We start from the raw sequence: 22,929 nt of genomic DNA, 5'->3' as shown, positions 1-22,929 counted from the left end.
TATTTCAGGCTTGTTTTTATTCTCATGTTTATTACACGGCAGATGGGTTTGTCTACTGACAAGGTCAAACAATGGGATGCACTGAGGGGTTAAAGTGGTCAACTTAAGAGCAAGTTTTTTGTTACTGGACATGTTTAGAGGCTAAAAAAGAGAATAACGCTCCAACTGTGCAGGTAGACACTTCATATGCAAAACATCTGCGCCCAACAATCGTGCAGCATCCGTACAAAAATAGAAAATTAATGTCATCAACACCCATGGGTATTATATCCTACTCTTCTTCCCTGCAATGTTTCCAGAGGAACCTGCAGTAGATGTGAAAATGCAGAGGGAGCACCAGAGCGCCAGAGCAGAAAAGGTGGGATGGAAAACACAATCCCACAATTCATTTTCTCAGGTTTGAGTACATTTTTGAAGCCGCGGGGAGGGACGCGAGCCTCCTCTAAATTGCCTTTGATCTTGTTGTAGTGGGAGCTGTGCTTCTGTAGAGGGCAGGCTTCTGAAAGCATTGGTTCACTGTTGCATCACCACCAGTTACAGCCATCATAGATTATATCATGCACTTCTTTTTGATGTGTTTCTCTCGGCTCGTGTGTGTGTCTGAGCGTCATGCGTGCTGTATGTGTGTGTGTGGCGTCTGTCTCGGTCCGGGGGCCCCCGAGAAGTTGTTGTGTGTACGTGGCGGGGCTTTAAAGTGATTGAGGCCCGTGAAGGGCAGCTCTTCAGCTACTGATCAGAACACAAGTGGGCAGTGGTCACAGCCTGTGAAATGAATAGATGTGCGGCAGGAGAATAAATGAGTTTCTGATTCATTTCCTCTGTCAGATGAGAGCAGAGTGACTGCTGAGAGCTTGTTCACACAGAGAGAGAGAGAAGAGGGAGAGGAGGGTGAGGTGAGGCTGATGCTGAAGGTCTCTCCGGCTGCACGTGCCCTTTTCCAGGTCCTCTCAGTTTTTAAAAACCGCGTCCCTGCAAAACCAGAATACAGCAGATCACAAAATGTGAGAGGAGCACACAGAAACATCTCTCATTCCCACATTTCAGCGACGCTCTATCTGCAGTACGCTGCACACACCAAACTGTTACTGTGCTCCCTGTCCTCTCGGTGCCTTCTTCAAAAGTACCGAGCGAGGGACGTGGCAAAAATATGTAAAGGGAATAGATGTGATGCAGCTGTTCTCATGCTCTCCATCTTGTCTCTCTCATTATTCTGCAGAACGTTCTAAACAAAACAACCATAAAAATTATCTGACAGGAACATGAGAGGCATGATGAGCAGATTTGCACTCCCCAGTGTTGCATAACACATCTCTCTCTCTCTCTCTCTCTCTCTACACCATCTCCCTCTCTCTTCCTCTCAGTCTTTTTGCACTGTATCTCTCTCTTTCTTTCTTGGACATGGAGCTTTGTGTTCTATAAGTGGCTCACTTATAAGCGGGAAAGTGAATAGTGGCTTTTTCATGTGCTTAATGTACAAAGTAAGCTCTGGTTTATTTTGCCTTTAAGACCTGCTCCCCATGGAGAAACAGTGTTGTCATTAAAACAGCTGGGGCTTTGCCGGACCTCAGGTAAACCTTTAAAAAAAGAGGAGAGCACTTTGTTGCATATTTTTCTTCTCAAATTAACTGAACGCCCAGTCCTTTTTGTATTGTAAAGCTATGATGATAAAAGCCACAGCGCTGGCGTCAATGCAGCAACAACGCCACCTAACATCATTCTCCTCGTTTTTTTCTCCCCCCTTACAACTCCCAGGGCTGTTTCAGCATTAGAAATTATTGATGTCTTTACTGCCTAGATAAAAGTCTTTGACAAAAACTGTGGGTAGTTATTGTTCTACTGGAGCTATCATAATTAGAGCAGAGTGAGACAGGTTTGTAGCTCTTTGAGATACAAAGTAAGTATGCATAAATATCCTTCGTAAAATGTCTGATTTTTTATCTCCCTTTCTTAAATAATTTGTACAACAATGCTGGATACTTTTGAGTATGTCTCTGCTATTTTTACTATTTTGCATGAAAAGCTTTCTGGATCTGCCGCCATGTCACACAAGACTCAAAAAGTTAAACTAAAAGGGAAGCTTTTTTGTAAGATGTTATCACGGGTAAAAACACTAGTAGTGTGTATGTTCATGTCAGTGGTTCCAAATGGTGGGCCAAAACATGCATCTTAAGGTTTGCAAAAAAAACTAGTTTCTGTTTCTCAAAATTATGGGTCTTTAGGCTTTTCTCAAATGTTACCTTTTCTGTGAAATACCAGACAATTTTCCCTCCTCAATTCTCCAAGTATTATTCAGACTCTTTTCACCTGTTATATGAGGTTGCAGGTAGATATTGCTTTGTGTTAGGGGGTCTCAAGCCAAAATGGTTGGGACTAACTTCTTGCAAACTCCACTTTCTACAGCGGGATAACAATTAAAGAATAAGGCTGATGATATTCTATGTTTTACAAGTCCAAGTAATATTGTAAAACAGCTGGGGACTGTAGTTTGTAGCAAACATCACTCTAACACGTTTAAACTGTGCATTTGTTGGTGACTATATTTTCAGGTGTGGATTAATACACATTTGGTGCTCAAGTGAGTATGTATGGAACCAGGACAGTGTACGATATGTGTCAAAATAAAATAAAGAGTGTCCATTTTAATTAAAATAAAGGAACATGTCACCCAGTGTAACACATTGATGTGTTTTGAAGTTCCTGGAGCTCTAAGCTCTAGCAGGCATTGGCTAAACAGACAATCCTTGTTAGTACAATCAATTCATTGTTGGATTTTGGATTTGTTGATAATAAGAAAATACAGCATATCATCAGACCCTTGTAGCAGTACCAAGATAGATGTGATTGTATCTGTAATTGAATGTGATTAACGTACTTGGTCCTCTCCATGGTGTTTTTGGACAGGTAGATGTACCAGTAGAATAGGTTGAAGAGGCCAAAGGCAATGGGGAAGAGCATGCGGGCGTACGAGTCAATGGGGCTGGTGCCGGCCAGCTGCGGGATTTGAGGATGAGCTGAACCCTGCTGGAGGAAAATCGGCACCGGCGAAGCCTCACTAACCACTGAGTGGTTTCTCCTCTTCAGGCCTTCCCGAAGGTTGCTGTCCGACTGGTGGGAGGGGGTGAGGTGATTGGGAGGAAAAGCAGGAGGAGATGAGATGGAGTTAATGTGGGTTTTCTGCTCAGTGAGACAAAAAGGGTAGCTAGTGTAAAACAAAAAACTGGGAATTTCTAGCTAGCAAGTATATGTATGGTGATTTTAACATGCTGGAGTCATGTATATATAAGGCTGGAAGTGATGCTGGTTCCCACAAGAGCTTTCTCTCAATGGTATGCCAACATCCCTATAGAAGGCAGCAGGTAGTTTGCTGGATGCCCATAGGATGGTTAGGAGATTATACAGGGAGGAGTGCTGGAGTTGTTCTCTGTTCTCACACTGAGGCTATTTTTAAAGCATCTAACCATGAGCCCTACACGTGAGACAGATCCCAGGAGGCCACTGTGGTGGCTTACTGTATTAGCATAAAGCATATAGCTCCAGATGAGAGCAATACAACAGCACGTATTACTATTTAATGTGTGGTGTGCCCTGAATGAGGAGAATGGAAGAGGCAGGGTGACTACTTGGAAATGCATAGAAAAAGACCTCCTATCGGTGGCATGATTTCTTTCTCTCCACATCTGAGTCTGGAGCTGCCGGCTTCCTGTTCATTATCAACATCACTGCATCATCACACTCTGCTACAGGGAGGAGACTCTGTACCTCCACTCACCATTATTAGCTATGTAAATGCATTTGAGATGCCACGTGATGTGAATCACACCCCTCCTTCAAGGGATAGCATGAGCTGATGTTGCTGAGCAGGTTGCTTTTATACCAAGATTAGGAACAAAACCTACTATAATCAGTTCTTATGGTAGAAAATCTGGCTGTAAAGATGTATATTTATAAACTTCTTATCACTGCAGACAATCAGGTTCTAATGGAAAAACATGTGTGTTGTACAGATGAGATCAATTTCTAACATTAACATTAATGTGCAAAGGCTGTGAACATTGTAGCACTGGATTGTGGAGTTAGACCGTTAAACTGTTTTAACGGTCTAACTCCACAGAGGACGACGAGTCAGCGTGATGGCGTTTAGTAGTCTAATTTAGCCACTTGTTAGCAACCGCCTTTTTTAAAGGGACTGTTTGTAACTTCTTACGCGTATAAATCACCCGGGTCGGTGTCCCATGCGCGCTCGCATATGCACGCTCGCATGTTGCTACGCTGTTCAGACTCAGACTTCAACACAAACTACACGGAAGCACCAAAACCGCAAAGTTGTATCTAGTGAAGCCCGTCTTGCAAAACAGTGTTGGCCGCGGTCGGAGTACGCGGGAGAGACCGTAGCTTTGGTCTCCATGGCCGGAGTCTCTGCTGTACTCTGCTCCTCTGCCTGCCTGCCTGCTTGCCTTCACTCAGCTCGCTCCACCTCACATGCATGCGCGCACACTACACACTGCAAAAGACTTCGTAGCTCTGAGAATATCTAGTTTATGTACAGTGGACGTTTGTGCAGAAGTAACTGCTGCAGCTCCTCCAGACCAACAGAGGTTTTCCGTGTCTTGTGAAGTGACGGGGCTCCGCAGCGAGAAACGTTATCGTCTCCGACCGGGTGAGAGCGAGCACAAGCGCGAGCCCAACACTGACTTTCGTTGACTTAACGGCCACAGGTGTCGCTGGTAACAAGCATTTCTGATTTTTACCAACAGTCCTTTTAAACATTTTGTTAAGCAAGATAATCTTCACAAATGAATGCCACTTTTATGATTTTTGAAGTGTGAACGCAATCGACAGAAGTAAAAAAGCTAACGTTAGGCTATAAACGAACTACATCACAATCACATGAGCGTGAGTATACACAACGAGGCTGCAAAAGGAGGACGACGAGTCAGCGTGATGACGTTTAGTAGTCTCATTTAGCCACTTGTTAGCAACCGCCTTTTTTAAGAAAAATAAGGGCTTCAAAATTCAGGAGTGGCATATTTACCGACGTATTTTATACTGCTAAAATGCTAACTAATTTCTGGGTTTTAGGACTCATTCCTGTAGCACTCTATGGGCGCCCAAAACAAAGCCAAAAACAGCTGTTTTTAGACGGACTTATTACCTATGGTGACATGTAAATGAAATTAAATAAGTTTTACAGTTAGCCTACATGAGAACATTTCAAATGGTACCCAAATGTAACCAAATGGCCAATGCCAAATAAACATGTCTCTCCTAAAACCTCTCCAACTTTGCTCTGCCTCACTTTATTAGGATCAATCTGTGTACAGACAATGTTCAGATGTCTGTGATATGGTTTGCTGGAGGTTTTGGGCTGCAACTACATAATTCCAAAGGAATAATCACTCAAAAAATGTACAGTTTTGTTAGGCGGAAAAATTAAATCTTTCATTTATGTTGTGTTCCATCTGCGTTTACATACCCAGAAACATATACTGTATACTGATGCTTATACCTCTGCAGAAATCTCACAATTGTTGCCTCTGTTATGTATCAATATTATTCAAATAGACCTTGTAGTTGCAGAGATACACTGTATTCATTTATGTCATTTTTGAGCCAGAGGCCTAGGGTTCAAGAGCCCTATTAAAACCTATTTGACCTATGTAAAGTCAGCATCTCACCGAAGCGTTGTCATCATCGCTGCCGGTAGCCAACACCTCAAGCTTGTCTTGTCTAGCTTTTTGCCTCTTCAGACGGTTGACCTGGATGGTGGCCAAGTAGTTTACTGCTGCAAACTCGACGAGAGCCGACGCCACAAAGGCAAAACACACAGCAATGAACCAATCCATGGCGGTGGCGTAGGCTACTTTGGGAAGTGACTCACGGGCGCTGATGCTCAAGGTGGTCATGGTCAGCACTGTGGTGATGCCTGGAGGAAGACAAGCATTTATGAAACACATAGTATTACGATATCAAACATGATTAGCACACATTATTGTGGGAAGAGGAGCCTACCAGCAACTGTGCGTGCAGGAACAGACTCTTTGTTGATCCAAAAAGAGACTTGAGACAGCACAACGACCATTATGAGAGGGATGTAAGTCTGTATGAGGTAGTAGCCCAGCTTCCTCACGATGCGGAAATGGACCACCATCACAGAGTAGTGACCTGAAAGATAAACAGCACGTGTGAGGAGAGCAACCCCGAGGGACAGAGCAGGGCAGCGCAGAACGGATGCCCTTGCCTGCCCTTGAAAACCGAAAAGCTGCTGAGAGAAACATATAGATTTATGGCTGCAATAGTCCGCTAACTGTAAGACAGCATGTGAGAGACGAGAGGAAGGAAGAGAGGATGGACAAAAAGGAGGAGGGAGCACAGCAGACATTTGGAAATGGGATAAAGTCAGGAGGAAGGAGCGAGTGAGGAGGGGGCAGGGGGAGAGCAGGCCAGTGTCACTATGCGTAACACTGCCCTGCTCTGTCTAAACACATGCACGCAGACCAAAAACACGCTGCACACACACACACACACATACAGAGGTTTCCTCTCTCTCTCTCTGTTTTCTAAATGGGTATCATCTCCACGTTTTGGAGCCTGCCTCATCCTTTTCCTCTCTATTCCAGGAATCTGCTGGGTTCACAGCAGGGGAGCACTTCTCCTTCTTCTGGTGAAAAGAGAAAATGCACACACACACACACACACACACACACACACACACTACTCCATCCGTCCTCCTCTCTGTCAGTGCATTCACTGGGCTTTAAACCCCATAGTTCTTTTTAAAGGCACACCGTACGCATTGGGCCTGACCACTTAAGCATCTTACACTAGATGGCTGCTCAAGGAAGTCTTTGCTTTTATATAGGCTCTACTGTTTAGGCTCTATATATATCTATATTATATAGGCTCTAGCGTTTGGAGAAGCTCATCTGACCTCTTTCTACTCTCAGATTCATCAGCTCATTTAAAAATTAAACTTCTAAGTACGACTGCAACAGTGTCCTTATAAGAAGAGCAATGCGATAGCTGACAGTGAGCGTTACCTGTGTTTGATTTGAATATCTCACTGGACAAACTCTGTCCCACCAGGTCGTACTGCAGAAGACTCATGGACTCAGCGGGACACTCGACAGACGCTACTGGTCCCTTCCTCCAAGTGAAAAGGATTTCACTGCTCGTGTAGGCATCTAAAAATGCAAAGGCAATCAGGGATAACTTTAGACACATTTATGAATCTGGTCATTATTATTCCTTTTGCTTACGAACACATCTGTTGTACTTACAGCTTCCAAACCTGAGAGGACAGGCGTGGCCGTCCATGGGGAAGTCCTGCAGCCTCATTGGACACTCTGCAGAGATTGTCAGTCTAACAGCAAAAGAGCACACAGACATCTTTTCCTATAAACATTGAGTCCACAAAAGATCTCATCAACAAAACAATAAGTGTACAGCGGAGGATCACCTCATGGTGTAGAGGACAGTCCCGTTCTGCATGATGCGGAAGAGTTTGTTAGGTGTGGTCGTGTTATGAGAAATGGACTTCTTGGAGTTTCGGAAAAAAGTGTCTGGCGTCCAGATCTTGTCCACCATGCGATTGTTCAGCCGCAGGATTTCAGGGGGGCCCTCGAATTTCAGCCGCTCATCAACCCACATCTGACGGAAGAACATGTCCATGGTGTATTCCTGATGCATGAACACAACACGTTAGTGGGTGCAAAACAAAGCACCCTAAGCTTTAAACTTTAATCTTTGTCCCTGACATTCATCAGTATGCATAACACTGAGAGCCATTTCAACTTGCAATGGAAGGTGTGGAGAGATGATGAGGCAATGATGGATGCCACTCATCCCAGATAATCATTAATCAATCCATTCAGCCATTCCCTCTGTCTGACATGTTGTCATATTGATTTAGAGGCCATCAATAATGGAGTTATAGGGCTGGTCAAACAGATTAAAGCTCATTAGATGGTCTCATGGCAGATTGCCCATAAGGCAGGAATTCAGTGGTCACTGAAGCGCTGTTATCTCCCACAGACAGCACATATACATCTCATTACAGCAGTAGTATCTTACCATCTCAACATCTGACACAGGTCCAAAGCTGGTGACAAAGATGTCTGTTTTCACCTCCGTAACACCACCTGCAACAGTAAAGTACAGTGCACACAATAATACAAGATGCACAATATAGCACAATCTACTTCATTTATCACTAAGTCTTCAGACTTTAGGATTTAAAGTCTGAATTACCTCCAGATCCAGGTCGCAGTCTGTTGTCATAACCGTCCAAAAGTCGGTCCAAAATGAGAGTGATGTTGTCCGAGATAATCTTCTCAGTACTACCAAGACTGCAGGAGAAAAAAAAAAGGTTAAACTTACAGACTCATTGTACTCGGCCCCATGTTCTAACAGAGACGAAAGACTTACCTTATCCAGCAGATAAAAGTAACTACAGTTAATGTCAGGACGGCCATCCTGGGCAGCATTTAGCACCAAATTTGCAGTCAATTCTCAGAGAAACTCATACTTAATAAAGTGGTGTATGAGAAGAGTAAAAATAAATAAATAAACAGAGCTAGAGTCCTTACTGGTGTTGTTAAAGTGACTGGTAAGTATGCATAAGCACACCGGAGGCACTAAGTCAAGAACAGTAATCTAATTAACAGATTAGTAGATCCACTCCATTTTTAGACAAACTATTGGTTTCCTTTAAAGCCAAAGTAAAATAATTAAAACAAAAATAAACACTTAAAGTCAATGCAATGCATCAATTTCATTTTTCATTTAATTTAAAAATGTATTTTCGAACATGTAGAATACAAAAAAATGAAATAACAAAATAAAGAAAAAGAATGATCATACCAGCAAGTGGACAGTCAGAAACAAGTAGTATTTGCATACAATGAAAAGCATAAGAAAAATAAATTGTCAAACACCTGGTGCCTTGATTTACATATTCGAAAAGGAGTGAGAAGAAGTATAAACTTATTTAATCCCCCCCTTCTCCATAAGTTAATTATTAATTATTAACCAGCTTCCTTAATGAGCCATACATACACTCTAATTAATTATTATTATTATTATAATTATTCATTATTTCCACTACTTTAATGACAAAGATTAAGATATACTTTTATTTTCCCCGTGGGGAAATTTTTCCTGGGCTCCGTTCAACTACAGTTACAAACGCTAAATTAAAACAGCATCAACAACAATAATAAACAATTCCACACAAGACAGGGAAACAGTTCCACAGAAACAGATGTTTCAACACATACACAGTCCACGTACACAATGGCACATACTATCACACACACCATGGCAGGTATTGCACCCAGGTAGTGCACTGCACCGTCTACCGTCTTGCCCATATTGCACAGACAATAGCTCAATATTACACAGATGCTGCTGCTCCCCAAGTGCTCCACAGACAGACTCAGGGAATCCTTTGTCCCCCGAGCCATCAAACTGTACAACACCTCTCTAGGGAGGAGGGGGACAAAGGAATATGCACACAGTGCACTTTAGACTAAACTACTGGAGTTACCCTGCACTATATTCATTTTTAACAGTCTCTTCTGCACTTTTTTAATAGTCGTGTATCACAGCTGTTACCCTGCCCTATATTCAGTTTTAACAGTTTTCTTCATCTCCTTGTATTTTTATATCTGGTATATTTTTTTGTACTACTAACTTTTTTACTGCCTTTTTACTAACATGTTTTTGCACTATGGAACTGTGATGCTGGAAACTTGAATTTCCCTCAGGATCAATAAAGTTACTATCTATCTATCTATCTATCTATATTGCACTGTCCCTATTTAACTAATTCCTAAACTAATTCCCTAATGTTCCAAAGCATTGACAAAAGTGTGCCATGTATCTCATAAGACTAGTTGTTCTTGCTGTAGCTCGTGTCAGACAGCAGGGGGCGCAGTGTTGCTCACAACCGGACGTGACATCAACACTGAGAGAAGAAGAAGTTTCTAGAGAGTGAGGAGCAACAAAACATGAGGAAGACAGAACATAACTATCAAATACTGGAGTTAATTCAACTTGAGATGCTCCTGACAACAGGCCCGTAAAGCAGCAGTGAAGTAAAGAGTGGTTGAGATTAACAGACTGGTAGTATAACTCCTCTGTTATCCAGAGATACAGTAGTTAGTGAGTTAGTTACCTGAGCTGTCAGCTGGTGTGTGGCTGCAGCATGTCGGTGCACTTCGAGGAGAAGAGCGGTGTGGTCCCCTGTCAGACCCCCTGGGGCTCCTGGTACCAGACCATGGAGGAGGTCTTCATCGAGGTCAATGTGCCTCAGGGGACGTCTGGGAAAGAGGTGAAGTGTCGTTTGGGATCCAGAGACATCGAGCTGCATGTCAGAGGGGAGGACATCTTCAAGGTAAAACTACCAGTCAAGAGACAGGAGGATGAATGAAGATGATGTGGAGAGTCTTTTCTCTTTTGCAGTTTTTGAGATCTATGCAATTATATACTTGCAATGTGGGTGTAAGACAGGGACGTAACATAAAACCAGATAGATAGTAACTTTATTGATCCTGAGGGAAATTCAAGTTTCCAGCATCACAGCTCCATAGTGCAAAAACATGTTAGTAAAAAAGTTAGTAGTGCAAAGTACAAAAAAATATACCAGATATAAAAATACAAGGAGATGAAGAAAACTGTTAAAAGTGAATATAGTGCAGAGTAACAGCTGTGATACACGACTATTAAAAAGTGAATATAGTGCAGAAGAGACTGTTAAAAATGAGTATAGTGCAGGGAAACTCCAGTAGCTTAGTCTATGAAAGTGCACTGTGTGCATTACTATCTGTAGAAATCAAATATAAAATCAAAATAGATGTATTTTTGTAAAATAAAGTTATTTATTGCATGGAACTTAAAGGTCCCACATTATGCTCATTTTCAGGTTCATACTTGTATTTTGTATGTCTACTAGAACATGTTTACATGCTGTAATGTTAAAAAAAACAACTTTATTTTCCTCATACTGTCAGTCTGAATATGCCTGTATTTACCCTCTTGTCTGAAACGCTCCGATTTAGCGCATTTTGAAGGAATTGCAACGGAATTGCAACAGAATTGTGTTGCTAGGCAACAGCTTGGGTCCATGTGTACTTCCTGTCAGCTGATGACATTCACATACACTGTAACCAGGAATAAACTGGGACACATTTAGAGTTTTTACGTTTAAAACTGTGTAAAGGGTCTAAATATTGTATATTCGTGACATCATAAATGGGCAGAAATCCTGACAGTTTGTTTCAAATGCAGAGTTTCTGAATACGGGCTGTATGTATTTCCCTGTGGATTGAGTGTTTCTATACTTTCACAGTATTTATATAGCACTTTAGTCTGCTTTATAATAATAAAAAAAACATGAAAATCTCCCTTTTTATAATATGGGACCTTTAAATTTACAAATGACACAAAAACAAAAGAGGATACCTACAAAAGGATAAGGGCCTGTGTGTTATGCTCAAATGAAATAAATAAATAAATAAATAAAACAACAAGAGGACACCTAAACCAGAGCTTTTGCAAATACAGACTAACTGACAAAAGAGAAGTAAATATAAATAAAATCTCTAATAACATTCACAACAGCACCCCTGCTCCGAGTGTCTCTATCCAACAGATTATCTATTACTATGTGTACTTTCATTAAACAAAACTATATCTAGGAAAAGATGAACTTTATTAATCCCCAAAGGGGAGACTGGTTTGCCACCATAAACAAAGACATACGCAATACATCCACAAAGACATGGACACAATATACACAATACGTCATTTACAGTGAACACCCTGCCTGGTGTTATCTATTGTGTAGATCCTACACAATAGATAACACCAGGCAGGGTCATTGAAGGAAAGTACATAGTTACATTGCGACAACAGTAGGATCAGGGTCAGTCAAAGCCAAGTACACAATCAATAAGTTAGATCAAAAACAAAAAGTGCAAATGTGCAACCACTGGCATACCAGTCCCTAGTTTTAACACACAACTAAAGTCTGCAGCCCCTAGTGTTAGTAACCAGTGATCCGTGGTCAGTGGACAGAAGACTGAATTGGCTACAACCCTCTCTCCTCAGCATAGTGAACATCTATCAAGCACAATCAAATGGAGAGGCACGGTGGCGTGCTGTTCTCACTAAATCACAGCCGGCTCGTCTGACGAGCTGGCCGAGTTATATAACTTATCCCGTATTGATGAGCTGGACCGGGTGGCTCCCCAATCAGGATCATCGGGATGCCAGTCAAGAAGTGGATTGGGCATCTGGGACCAAACATCCTACTGGGCATACATACAAAACACTGACCTGTTGGTTTTGACATGTCAATGGTAGAAGAAGTTCAACAATACCACAGTTTAAAAGTAAAAATCATGCATTCAAAATACTACTTTGGTAAAAATATTACCAGAATATGGTCCATTCTGCTTATCATATAATTGGATTATAATGTTTGGTTCATAATCAGAATGTGTACATCACTTTTCTGCTGCAGCTGGTAAAGGTGGGGCTCATTTTAACTACTTTACACACTGATGGGTATCTTGTGAATTTCCCCCCTTGTGATTAATAAAGTCTTATCTAAACCAATAAAAAAAACAATCTATTTGTTGATTATATTTTGTATTATTAATCTGAATCTGCAAAGTAACTAATACGTCAACCAAAAGGGATACACTACATTATCAGATGTAGTAAAATGTACAGTATTTGAATCTGAAAATAAAAATAAAGCACAAGAGCAGAACATTTTTACTAAAGTACAGTACTTGAGTAAATGTACTACTGGGAAAAGCACAGATGTAATCAATAACATTTATGTTTGTTCCATTTCAAGCTGGATAAATGTAGGAATTTCAATGACCTTTCTTTATCTCAGCCTACTCGGTGTCCTTGACCACATTAACAATGTGGTGAAAAACTCCCTATTACTTAAAAACAAAATCATCATTAATGGAAGAGAGAAGAAAAAAAAGGTGATGCTCAAAGTCTGACTTGAGTTCAGCCCAACTCATGATGGTACATCTTATTTTGTGACCTGTACTGAAATCATATACACATGACTGCTAAGTGACCACATATGTGAACCTCACAATCTCTTCTTTTTACACTCCGTCAGGGAAAGTTGTTTGACACAACCATGTCTGACGAGGCTACGTGGACACTAGGTAGGTTTCATGCCTCTAAATAACACACTCATTAACTTTAATGTACAAAAGCCATCATGTCTCACACTCCTTTGCCTCTTTTTCTATGCTCAGAGGACAAGTGTCTCATCCGGATCATTCTGATGAAGACCAACAGAGAGGCGGGGAACTGCTGGTCCTCCCTGCTGGAGGGGGAGTACTGTGCGAACGCCTGGGTCCAGGACCAGATGCAGAGGAAGCTCACACTGGAGCGGTTCCAGCGGGAGGTCAGTTTAATTAAGGGCCTCCTGAAGGGTCATGGTGTATGTTGTTGCCAAGACATTATTAACAAGTTATCAGATGCACACCTGCCTACCTCTGCACATGGCCACATCAGTGTAACTTTGTTATCCAGGTAGATACTTCTTTCTATTGAAGGCCTTATGAGTTGTGACTTAATGGCTTAATTAATGGTTTATATATGATTTATTGATCAGCTTTTGTTGCCAGGTTGTGAAAAATATCGTTGGCTGTTTTCTATTTGGTAATAATGTAGTTAAATATAAGTAAGCTATTAATACATGCTCTTGGATTTCTCACTTTCTAATAAGCCATGAAGTCTGTATTAATAAGATGCTAATAAATGGATTTTTTGATCCAGATTGTCTGCAACCCTTTCCTAGAAATACAGTATGTGTTCAAATGGTCTAGCCAGTCAGGAATTTTTCACAAATTGACAACCCAAATGTTTTTCTTATAAATGTCTTAACTGTTTTATAAAGCATTAGTAAAAGATTTATTGATAATTAATAAAGCCATTATTTACAGTTTATAAACCCAGAATAGTGTGCCTTATTAGAAAGTGGTAAGATTACATCACTTTGCTGCAAATTTACTTCAACCGAAATGTTCCGAGACGAGGAAAGCTATGGCAGATGTGTTTTTTGTCCATTTACACTTGAGCAATACTTCCCAGATAGTGAGAGACATCAGATATGAATTTATCTTCAGAGCATCACAGATATTATCATTAAATTCTGTGTGCATTTGTAAAATGAATGAAAATGTATGCTCGCCTTGTTACATAGCAACAGGGCTCCTACTTATGAATTAATTGCATTCCTCTTTGCTAGAATCCTGGATTTGACTTCAGCGGTGCAGAGATATCTGGGAATTTTGCCGGTGGTGGTCCGGACTTTTCCAGTTTACAGAAGTGACCGATGTCATGATGCCAAACACCTGTTACATGCTGGAGATGTAACCTCTGTCTAATGAACACTATGGAGGACATCCGTGGCACGTAGAGGAACAGGGGATCAATCCGAGCTTGTGTGATGAGAAATCAAAGATTTGCCTTCAGAACTGAAAAACTGGGCGGTCTACAAGACTTTACTGTTCAACAGACACTTTTCACAGCTGCCCTTTTATCTGGCTAGTTTAGGCCTGATTTTGTAAGTCTCATTATACAGAACAACAGATGATGGAAACTGTTCTATTTGATTATAAGAAGCTTGCGTGATGTGTTTTAATAATGAGAAGAATGCACGAGCAATGGCTTTTCAATAAGGTTTTATTGAAAGGTACAAGTACATAGGTTAACAAGATGGTGTATTCAATTAGCCATTTTGAATTTGAGAAGAGAACACATTTTTATTTTTGTCACTAAAAGAAACTTCTACTCAACAGGGAAACTGAAAAAGAAAATGCAATACAAATTCCAATCCACATTTCCACTGCAATGGCCTTTTTTTTGTAGTGTTCTCTGCATAATTGACAACTGAAACCAATTAATATATGTGGTACTTCACTCTGTGTACACTAATTAAGAATTGAAAACAACTCATCTGTAACCACTGATGGCATTTCAGCTCAAACAGTATGGTCAGCCATACATGACGGGATCGTCAGTAGCCTCGCTTCACTGGAGAAACCCAGAGTTCCCTCGCCGTATCAAAATAACAAAAAATCATCACCTTGGGTAGGAGTGTGCATCAGGACAGTTTAGCAACCTAGGGTGGGAGTTAAGGATTTCGGGCCCGATTTCTTGGTTTCCATTTTTGCTGTTCACAAAATCCTTCTCCCTCCTCTTCCACATGGTGGACTGAGGACCTAGGTGGTTCTATACTTATTAGCTTAAAACTAGCAACCCGTTCCAGGAAATACCAAACACCGTGGAACGGATTTTTTTACAAGAACATACTGTACACTTGTGCAAGCAACTCAACCAGGAAAGTAAAACTTTGCAGGATGGCAGTAGATAAACCCTTCTGACGAAGCATTACTCCTCGTCATTGGGGCAGATGTGAATACAGTGTGCTTGATCAATGTGTGATGGAAAACTAAGTTGATTTTTGGCTTTTCCTTAAAGAAATCCATCATCAACGATGAAGGTCTGTAAGGAAAATAACTGGAGCTGTACGTGGGTGACCATACTGCAAGAGAAGTCACCCAAAGATAATTTGGGGACAGTTGTAATTTTTTCTATGCACGTAAGGTCACCCGCTCGTACCCCCAGGTTTAACAAGCTGACTCAGGTATGGTGGGAAGATGAGTGATCTTGTAGTAGCTGTGCTTCAGCTGACGTGCAGTTCTTCCCGAGATAGTCCAGCGAAGCCTCTGGACATTCGGCTTGGAGCACCTGGTGGTGGCATATTGAGCCAGGCATTTTCCAACCAGCTCCCGCACACAGACCAGGCCCTCGTCTCTGATCTGCACAGCAGAAACAACAAGCGGAAAAAAAGAAATGAATTGTGCAATTGAGTGTCTGTTCCACAACATAATCCTAACATTAGGCAATCTTTGGGCTCCAACCAGACAAAGCTACTTACAGCAAAAATAGTACGTCAGAGTTGTTAACTGCAGAACACATATTTAAGATCGTAACAGTCGTAACTTACATTCAGCTTCTTCTGCAGACTTTGCAGGGCCCCTGCTATTTGGTCAATGTTGTCAGGGTCGTGTTCTTCCCGGGCCTCGTAACACAGGAGAGCCATGGCAAGCAGAGATGGCTGCAGACAAACAGAGTACAGATTCTTAATCACAAAAACAACTGCACACAGTAAATATATTTGTCTAAGAAAACTGGCATAGAAAATCAAGAGAAAACGTGACATTTTGCTCAACACAGGTGGACCTGATACTTTTACTATCACTACAAAGATGAAAGCTTTTTGATTTTCTATCAAACGGTTAGCAAAGTGGAACTGCTGGATGCCACAAATAATCTAATACAATATCATTCCAACTGGAAATAGGCCACCTTAAAATGTAGGCAGACCAGTTATTTTGAGCTACCTTTATTTTGGAGAAGGCAAATGAGCAGTGACAGGCTTTCAGCTGAGCCTCCAGTCTCTCAAGGCTCAGTACGTCCTTGCTGTGAAAAGAAAATACTTTTAGTGTCAATATGGCAATTTATAGATACGATGGATGAGAGGCAGAGCTCACTAGATCAGACATCAATCTTCCCATTTCAATTTAGGGACAAAAAAAGACAACATTTTAACCTAAATACAACAATATAATATCACTGGTAATGTTTTAAACAGATTTGTTTTCTAACATGTCTAACATGATTTCACATAGTTTAAGTGTTTAAAAACATGTTTGGCTAGTGTTCTCTTTAAAGCCAAATATGAGAAGACACATTTTAGCAGAGTAAATATAATCTTGTTGAGTCATGGTTCAGCCCTGCAGGTTGATGTGACCGTCTGTCCTTACCTCTCATCGTCCAGCTGCTCCTGGATGTGGCTGTGAAAGAGGCGGAGAAAGCGGAGGGCTGTGGGGGCCTTCACCTTCCAGTAGAGCTTCTCCATGATGATCTTCTCCATCCTCATCATGTCAGACACTGTAAAGCGATTCTGACTGATGCGGATCAGCTCGTTGGCTAGAGGCACGTTCTTCTCCTCTTCCGTGGACTTCACGCCGATGTAGAAGCAGCACAGGCCCACGCAGGACAGGTGCTTTGGTTGAATCTGTGAAGGACAGGGACAGGATATTAGACTATAAAACAACCTTTATTATTGTAGATGGCCAACAAGATGTTTTCAGGCATGCATGTATTCACAAACCTTCATTACGGAGAGGAATCGATCCAACAAGCTGATGGCCAGTGAGAAGGTCTCTGAGCTGAAACCAAAGAACCTGGTCAGAGAGAGCAGGTCCTTCACCTCCAGCTCCCTCAGTCTGGCGGTCATCCTGAGGCCGTTGTCCTGGGAGCTCTCGATGAGCCTCAAGCCGCTCAGCTTTGGTTGGTATCGGCCCTCTAGATCCGTCATGGCCTTCAGCTGAACAGCAAAAGGCTGTGCTACAGCTCCTGTCACTGTGTCGATCATCTGTACAGATAGAGAAATATAGTTGAATAATACTGACTAAATCTAACTAAACACAATATTTTTGACTCCAAGTCTCAGTATGGACAATGTGACAAAATGTGTGTTAGACTATAGCAATATATGATACTTTGAAACCATAGGTATGGCTATATGTACATATATTAGAGCGTAAAGATTAGTCAATTAATTGCCTATTAGCCCTTATCTAAACAACGATAAGTGTGTCTAATACACATGTCTATGGATGCTTTAATAAGACATTGTGCTCTGTAGGGGTGTAAGAAAATATCGATACACATGAGTATCGCGATATTACGTTGCGCGATACTGTATCGATTCTCCAAAACACTTGACTTTTTATTAACCTCGTAAATATCCGACGGTCCGCCGTCGGGCCCGACCGCTATTCGATCTTTCGGAGGTTGTAGTGGGCAAACATGCCCACTTAAATTGTGTATTTCTGGTGTGTTCTTTATACTATTAGTTTTCCTAAAATAAAAAAAAATTTTAAAAAAAAAAATCGCAATATATCACCTTGCTTACAGTATCACAATATATTGAATCGTAACCCCTGTATCATGATACGTATCGCCAGATTCTTGCAAATACACAGCCCTAGTGCTCTGGGGAAAATAAATAATAATGTGGATGCCATGGTCAAGCAGGTAGACCGTAGACACGGTTTCACTCTGCTATAACATTCAAATAAGTGAAGAATTTGCATCTGTGAACTAAATCCAGTAAAAGATAGCAGTTACATACCTTAAAATAACCAAATCCCAGATGATATCTAGCCTTGAACTATCTCCTTGTTCTACACAAAAAATGTCAACTATCTAATTTATACCATAGCCTGAATTAGGGAAATAATATATAAAATAATTATAAATAATGGTTTTAAAGAAATTGTAATTCAATAAGAAAATGGTTAAACACAGTTCAATGTAAAAAATGAATGTAGTTTGCTAATAAGAACAGATCTGGATTGAGGATATGTATCGGTCAGGAGTAACTGAGGCATGGGAGAGTTTCCAAATGTGTCAGCTATCCAATAACAAGCCTTCCCCTAACAGCTGTCATTGAACTGGACTCAACTGGAACAGGCAAGAGGGTGTTGGTCACTTACAACATGGATACACATAACAGGGACATGCCAAATAAAGTTTCTCACAATTTGTAATAGTATTTATAGTATATAGGAGTATACTCCTGCTGGTTTACAAAGCACTAAATGGTTTAGGGCCAAAATACATTTCTGATCTTCTGCTATATGTTATAAACCATCTAGACCTCGCAGGTCATCTGGATCAGGTCTGCTTAGTGTCCCCAGAGTCAGAACTAAACATGCAGAAGAAGCAGCGTTCAGTTTTTATGCACCAAATATTTGGAAGCTCCCAGAAACCTGCAGGACCAACTCCAACTCTGAGTTCTTTTAAATCAAAGCTTAAAACTTTCCTGTTTGCTGCTGCTGCCTTTTATTAAACCAGATAATGATCTTATATACTGCACTAGAGCTTTTACTCTTGTGTGTTTTACTCTATTTTAGCTTCTATCCTAGCTTTTTGTTTTTATTTTCTAATCTTTAATGTTTTTATAACTGTTTTAATTATGTCTTAATGTTCTTTTGCACTTTGTCGCAATGTTCTTGAATGTTTATTTAAAGCACTTTGAATTGCCCTGTTGCTGAAATGTGCTATACAAATAAAGCTGCCTTGCCTTGCCTTACTGCAGATAAATGCAAATGCTTATCACTTGCCTTATCAGTCTTACATGTGATTTATTAAACTTGTGACAGACTGCAGCATTTAGGTTGTCTGTCATTGCAAAATCACCTAAATTTATGCAATTATTTTTGATTAATCTGTCCATTATATACTGACACATAGAATACTGTAAATCTACTGTTACGGATATGTGCAATAACATATGCTGATCACTCTGTGCAATTATTATCTGACGGACAATTTGTGCTATAATCCGGCAAAACTGTCATCTCATCAATATACATATTGTATTTTTATATTGTATTATCTTTTATATTTTAATATTTATATTGCACCATTTTTTTTTTTTATTCTATTATCTTTTCATTAGCACCAATGGGATTGTCACAATCTAATTTCGTTGTACTACACAATGACATTAAAGGGCTTGAATCTTGAATTATATTTAGTCTTTACCTGGTTAGAAAATAGTGAAAAATGTGCTTAAAAATAAAGCTGACTTGCCTTGCCTTTATTTTTCAATCAAATTTAGGTTAATACAAATGTATTAAAATATATATGATTAGCTCTGTTTTAGGAACATGTTTGATAGTCTAGGACACATGATTAGGCTTTAATACAACAGGAGCAGGCCATGTGTGTGTGTGTGTCAGCAGGGCAGCAGTAGTGATGGGAATTTCGGCTCTTTTTAGTGAGCCAGATCATTTGGCTCAGCTCACCAAGAAGAGCCGGCTCTTTCGGCTCCCAAACTGCTCTTCATTTTACCACTTCTGCAATTTTATAATTCAGCCAATTTAGCGCTGTTTTGACCTATGATTAGTATTTGTTGTTGATCCAAAATAAAGACAGATTCAGCAACTGCACGGCTTATTTCTCGCCTAAAATGTATTCAGAAACACATGTCGGTGAACTATTTTCGTGAAATAAGAAGAAAATTTCCAAACGAGCCTTCGTACTGATTCCGGTTTGAAAGCTGGGAGCCGCAGCCCACGGAGGGAAAGCGTTCGTCTGTGTGTAGTGACAGCCCACCAAACGTCCAATGTTGGGAAGCGCCGTGTCCCCTCGCGATAAAAAACGCCCCTGTGGACACGTACCAATCAGACGGGAGCCGGCTCTTATCGTTCACTTAAAAGAGCCGGCTCAAAGAACCGGCTCGTTCGTGACCTACACATCACTAGGCAGCCTGCGTTATGTCAGGACATGTCCCAGCGGCCATACACACCAACAGAGAGCTAACCTAACAGAGAGCCTTCTGACAACAACAAACACCAAGTGACAAGAACACACAGTTCAAACTGTGGCTAACACTATAAAGACACAATACTGCAGACATTAAACCAGTTTAACGTTATGCTTCATGACGTAAACTGACGTAAAACGACGTAACGTTATAACCGTTAGCTCCAACCGCTAACATTCTATTTCCTAACGTTCATAACGTTAGTTTAGTCTCTTTATCAGCCACATAACGACGAGTTTTAACCTCTTAAATCACCCAATAGCGCTTTAAATCACACATATAGTCAGTTAACATGAGGAGGATTTGTTTACTTACCTTTAGTTGAAGTTATGTTGCTTTTAATGTGATGAAAAAGAAACCTTAACAGGCTGTTGAATAAGCGCGTGAGTGTATGAAATTGTAAGTATGGACTTTCACTTAAGAAAGTTTTAAGCTGTGTTTAATGTCTGCCTCTGCACACCCCCTACCCTCGGTGAAAGGCGACGGGGAAAAGGGCCGTCTGGGTATTAAAGCAGACATAAGACCAGGCCCATGACCAGACACGGTGCGCTGTGATTGGTCAACGCAGGACGACGCTACTGGTTCTACATTTCTATTGGATACTTCAACAGCCATTCACGATTAAGTCCCGCCCTCTAAAGGCTGGGAGCCAATCACAGATGGGGAGGCAGGAACAAGACCGGAAGTTGCGACCTTACTGTGTCTCTTACATTATTATGTTGACATTAAATTATATTATCAGATAAAATAAGATAAGATAGAACTTTATAAATCCCTCAAATATACAACACAATTACAAGTTCAAGTGTATAACATACAAGTTTATAAAATAAAAAAGTACTATTTCTAACACCAGTGCCTAATAGAATAACAATTAAGTAAAATACATTTAGTAAAATGAGTAAATAAGATAAGATAAATAAAATAAAAAAGTACTATTTCTCGCACAAGTGTCTAATAGAATAACAATTAAGTAAAATACATTTAGTAAAATGAGTAAATAAGATAAGTAAAATGAAAAAAGTACTATTTCTAGCACCAGTGTCTAATAGAATAACAATTAAGTAAGATACATTTAGTAAAATGAGTAAATAAGATAAGATAAGTAAAATAAAAAAGTACTATTTCTAGCACCAGTGCCTAATAGAATAACAATTAAGTAAGATACATTTATTGAAATGAGTAAATAAGATAAGTAAAATAAAAAAGTACTATTTCTCGCACCAGTGCCTAATAGAATAACAATTAAGTAAGATACATTTAGTAAAATGAGTAAATAAGATAAGATAAGTAAAATAAAAAAGTACTATTTCTAGCACCAGTGCCTAATAGAATAACAATTAAGTAAGATACATTTAGTAAAATTAGTAAATAAGATAAGTAAATTAAAAGTACTATTTCTAGCACCAGTGCCTAATAGAATAACAATTAAGTAAGATACATTTAGTAAAATGAGTAAATAAGATAAGTAAAATTAAAAAAGTACTATTTCTAGAACAAGTGTCTAATAGAATAACAATTAAGTAAGATACATTTATTGAAATGAGTAAATAAGATAAGATAAGTAAAATAAAAAAGTACTATTTCTAGCACCAGTGCCCAATAGAATAACATTAAGTAAGATACATTTATTGAAATGAGTAAATAAGATAAGATAAGTAAAATAAAAAAGTACTATTTCTAGCACCAGTGCCTAATAGAATAACAATTAAGTAAGATACATTTATTGAAATGAGTAAATAAGATAAGTAAAATAAAAAAGCACTATTTCTAGCACAAGTGTCTAATAGAATAACAATTAAGTAAGATACATTTAGTAAAATGGGTAAATAAGATAAGTAAAATTAAAAAAGTACTATTTCTAGCACCAGTGTTTAATAGAATAACAATTAAGTAAGATACATTTAGTAAAATGAGTAAATAAGATAGGATAAGTAAAATAAAAAAGTACTATTTCTAGCACAAGTGCCTAATAGAATAACAATTAAGTAAGATACATTTATTGAAATGAGTAAATAAGATGAGATAAGTATAATAAAAAAGTACTATTTCTAGCACCAGTGCCTAATAGAATAACAATTAAGTAAGATACATTTAGTAAAATGAGTAAATAAGATAGGATAAGTAAAATAAAAAAGTACTATTTCTAGCACCAGTGCCTAATAGAATAACATTAAGTAAGATACATTCAGTAAAATGAGTAAATAAGATAAGATAAGTAAAATAAAAAAGTACTATTTCTAGCACCAGTGCCTAATAGAATAACAATTAAGTAAGATACATTTAGTAAAATTAGTAAATAAGATAAGTAAAATAAAAAAGTACTATATCTAGCACCAGTGCCTAATAGAATAACAATTAAGTAAGATACATTTAGTAAAATGAGTAAATAAGATAAGATAAGTAAAATTAAAAAGTACTATTTCTAGCACAAGTGTCAAATAGAATAACAATTAAGCAAAACAGTTGGTGAATCCTCA

The 22,929-nt window shown here is 39.5% G+C and overlaps 3 protein-coding genes across 3 annotated transcripts; 1 reads left to right on the top strand and 2 right to left on the bottom strand.

The window, feature by feature from the left end:
• Positions 1 to 11: 11 nt before the first annotated feature.
• gabra6a (gamma-aminobutyric acid type A receptor subunit alpha6a) lies at positions 12 to 8,305 on the bottom strand. The gene is made up of 9 exons (XM_074648422.1): positions 8,248 to 8,305; positions 8,071 to 8,138; positions 7,457 to 7,677; positions 7,278 to 7,360; positions 7,038 to 7,181; positions 6,010 to 6,162; positions 5,676 to 5,923; positions 2,873 to 3,105; positions 12 to 969 (listed from the first exon to the last, which is right to left on the bottom strand). The coding sequence occupies exons 2-9, from the start codon at positions 8,071 to 8,073 to the stop codon at positions 948 to 950; spliced, it is 1,107 nt and encodes a 368-aa protein (XP_074504523.1). The 5' UTR covers positions 8,074 to 8,138; positions 8,248 to 8,305; the 3' UTR covers positions 12 to 947.
• A 1,660-nt stretch (positions 8,306 to 9,965) lies between these two features.
• Positions 9,966 to 14,881, top strand: nudcd2 (NudC domain containing 2). Its single transcript, XM_074648419.1, has 4 exons — positions 9,966 to 10,393; positions 13,148 to 13,196; positions 13,290 to 13,441; positions 14,288 to 14,881. The coding sequence occupies exons 1-4, from the start codon at positions 10,205 to 10,207 to the stop codon at positions 14,369 to 14,371; spliced, it is 474 nt and encodes a 157-aa protein (XP_074504520.1). The 5' UTR covers positions 9,966 to 10,204; the 3' UTR covers positions 14,372 to 14,881.
• On the bottom strand, positions 14,707 to 20,983 carry ccng1 (cyclin G1). Its single transcript, XM_074648418.1, has 6 exons — positions 20,765 to 20,983; positions 17,222 to 17,485; positions 16,872 to 17,125; positions 16,449 to 16,527; positions 16,052 to 16,162; positions 14,707 to 15,863 (listed from the first exon to the last, which is right to left on the bottom strand). Exons 2-6 carry the CDS (start codon positions 17,483 to 17,485, stop codon positions 15,672 to 15,674), a joined length of 900 nt encoding a protein of 299 aa, XP_074504519.1. The 5' UTR covers positions 20,765 to 20,983; the 3' UTR covers positions 14,707 to 15,671.
• Between the last annotated feature and the right edge of the window lie 1,946 nt (positions 20,984 to 22,929).

This window comes from Sebastes fasciatus, chromosome 10 (assembly GCF_043250625.1).
Source record: "Sebastes fasciatus isolate fSebFas1 chromosome 10, fSebFas1.pri, whole genome shotgun sequence".
Taxonomy (NCBI): domain Eukaryota; kingdom Metazoa; phylum Chordata; class Actinopteri; order Perciformes; family Sebastidae; genus Sebastes; species Sebastes fasciatus.
Note: the sequence above shows the minus strand (reverse complement) of the source record. Positions and strands in the feature narration are given on the sequence as shown.

What these genes read in the sequence shown, in the direction of transcription:
- ccng1 (XM_074648418.1), bottom strand. Translation starts at nt 17,485, where the DNA reads ATGATCGACACAGTGACAGGAGCTGTAGCACAGCCTTTTGCTGTTCAG. An exon ending in TTGCCTTCTCCAAAATAAAG is followed by an intron (nt 16,163 to 16,448) that starts GTAGCTCAAAAT and finishes GTTTGTCTGCAG; the next exon opens with CCATCTCTGCTTGCCATGGC. An exon ending in GTCTGCAGAAGAAGCTGAAT is followed by an intron (nt 15,864 to 16,051) that starts GTAAGTTACGAC and finishes TCTGCTGTGCAG; the next exon opens with ATCAGAGACGAGGGCCTGGT.
- nudcd2 (XM_074648419.1), top strand. Translation starts at nt 10,205, where the DNA reads ATGTCGGTGCACTTCGAGGAGAAGAGCGGTGTGGTCCCCTGTCAGACC. An exon ending in GAGGGGAGGACATCTTCAAG is followed by an intron (nt 10,394 to 13,147) that starts GTAAAACTACCA and finishes ACACTCCGTCAG; the next exon opens with GGAAAGTTGTTTGACACAAC. An exon ending in CGAGGCTACGTGGACACTAG is followed by an intron (nt 13,197 to 13,289) that starts GTAGGTTTCATG and finishes TTCTATGCTCAG; the next exon opens with AGGACAAGTGTCTCATCCGG.
- gabra6a (XM_074648422.1), bottom strand. An exon ending in ACTGTCCTCTACACCATGAG is followed by an intron (nt 7,361 to 7,456) that starts GTGATCCTCCGC and finishes TTTTGCTGTTAG; the next exon opens with ACTGACAATCTCTGCAGAGT. An exon ending in TCCTCTCAGGTTTGGAAGCT is followed by an intron (nt 7,182 to 7,277) that starts GTAAGTACAACA and finishes TTGCATTTTTAG; the next exon opens with ATGCCTACACGAGCAGTGAA.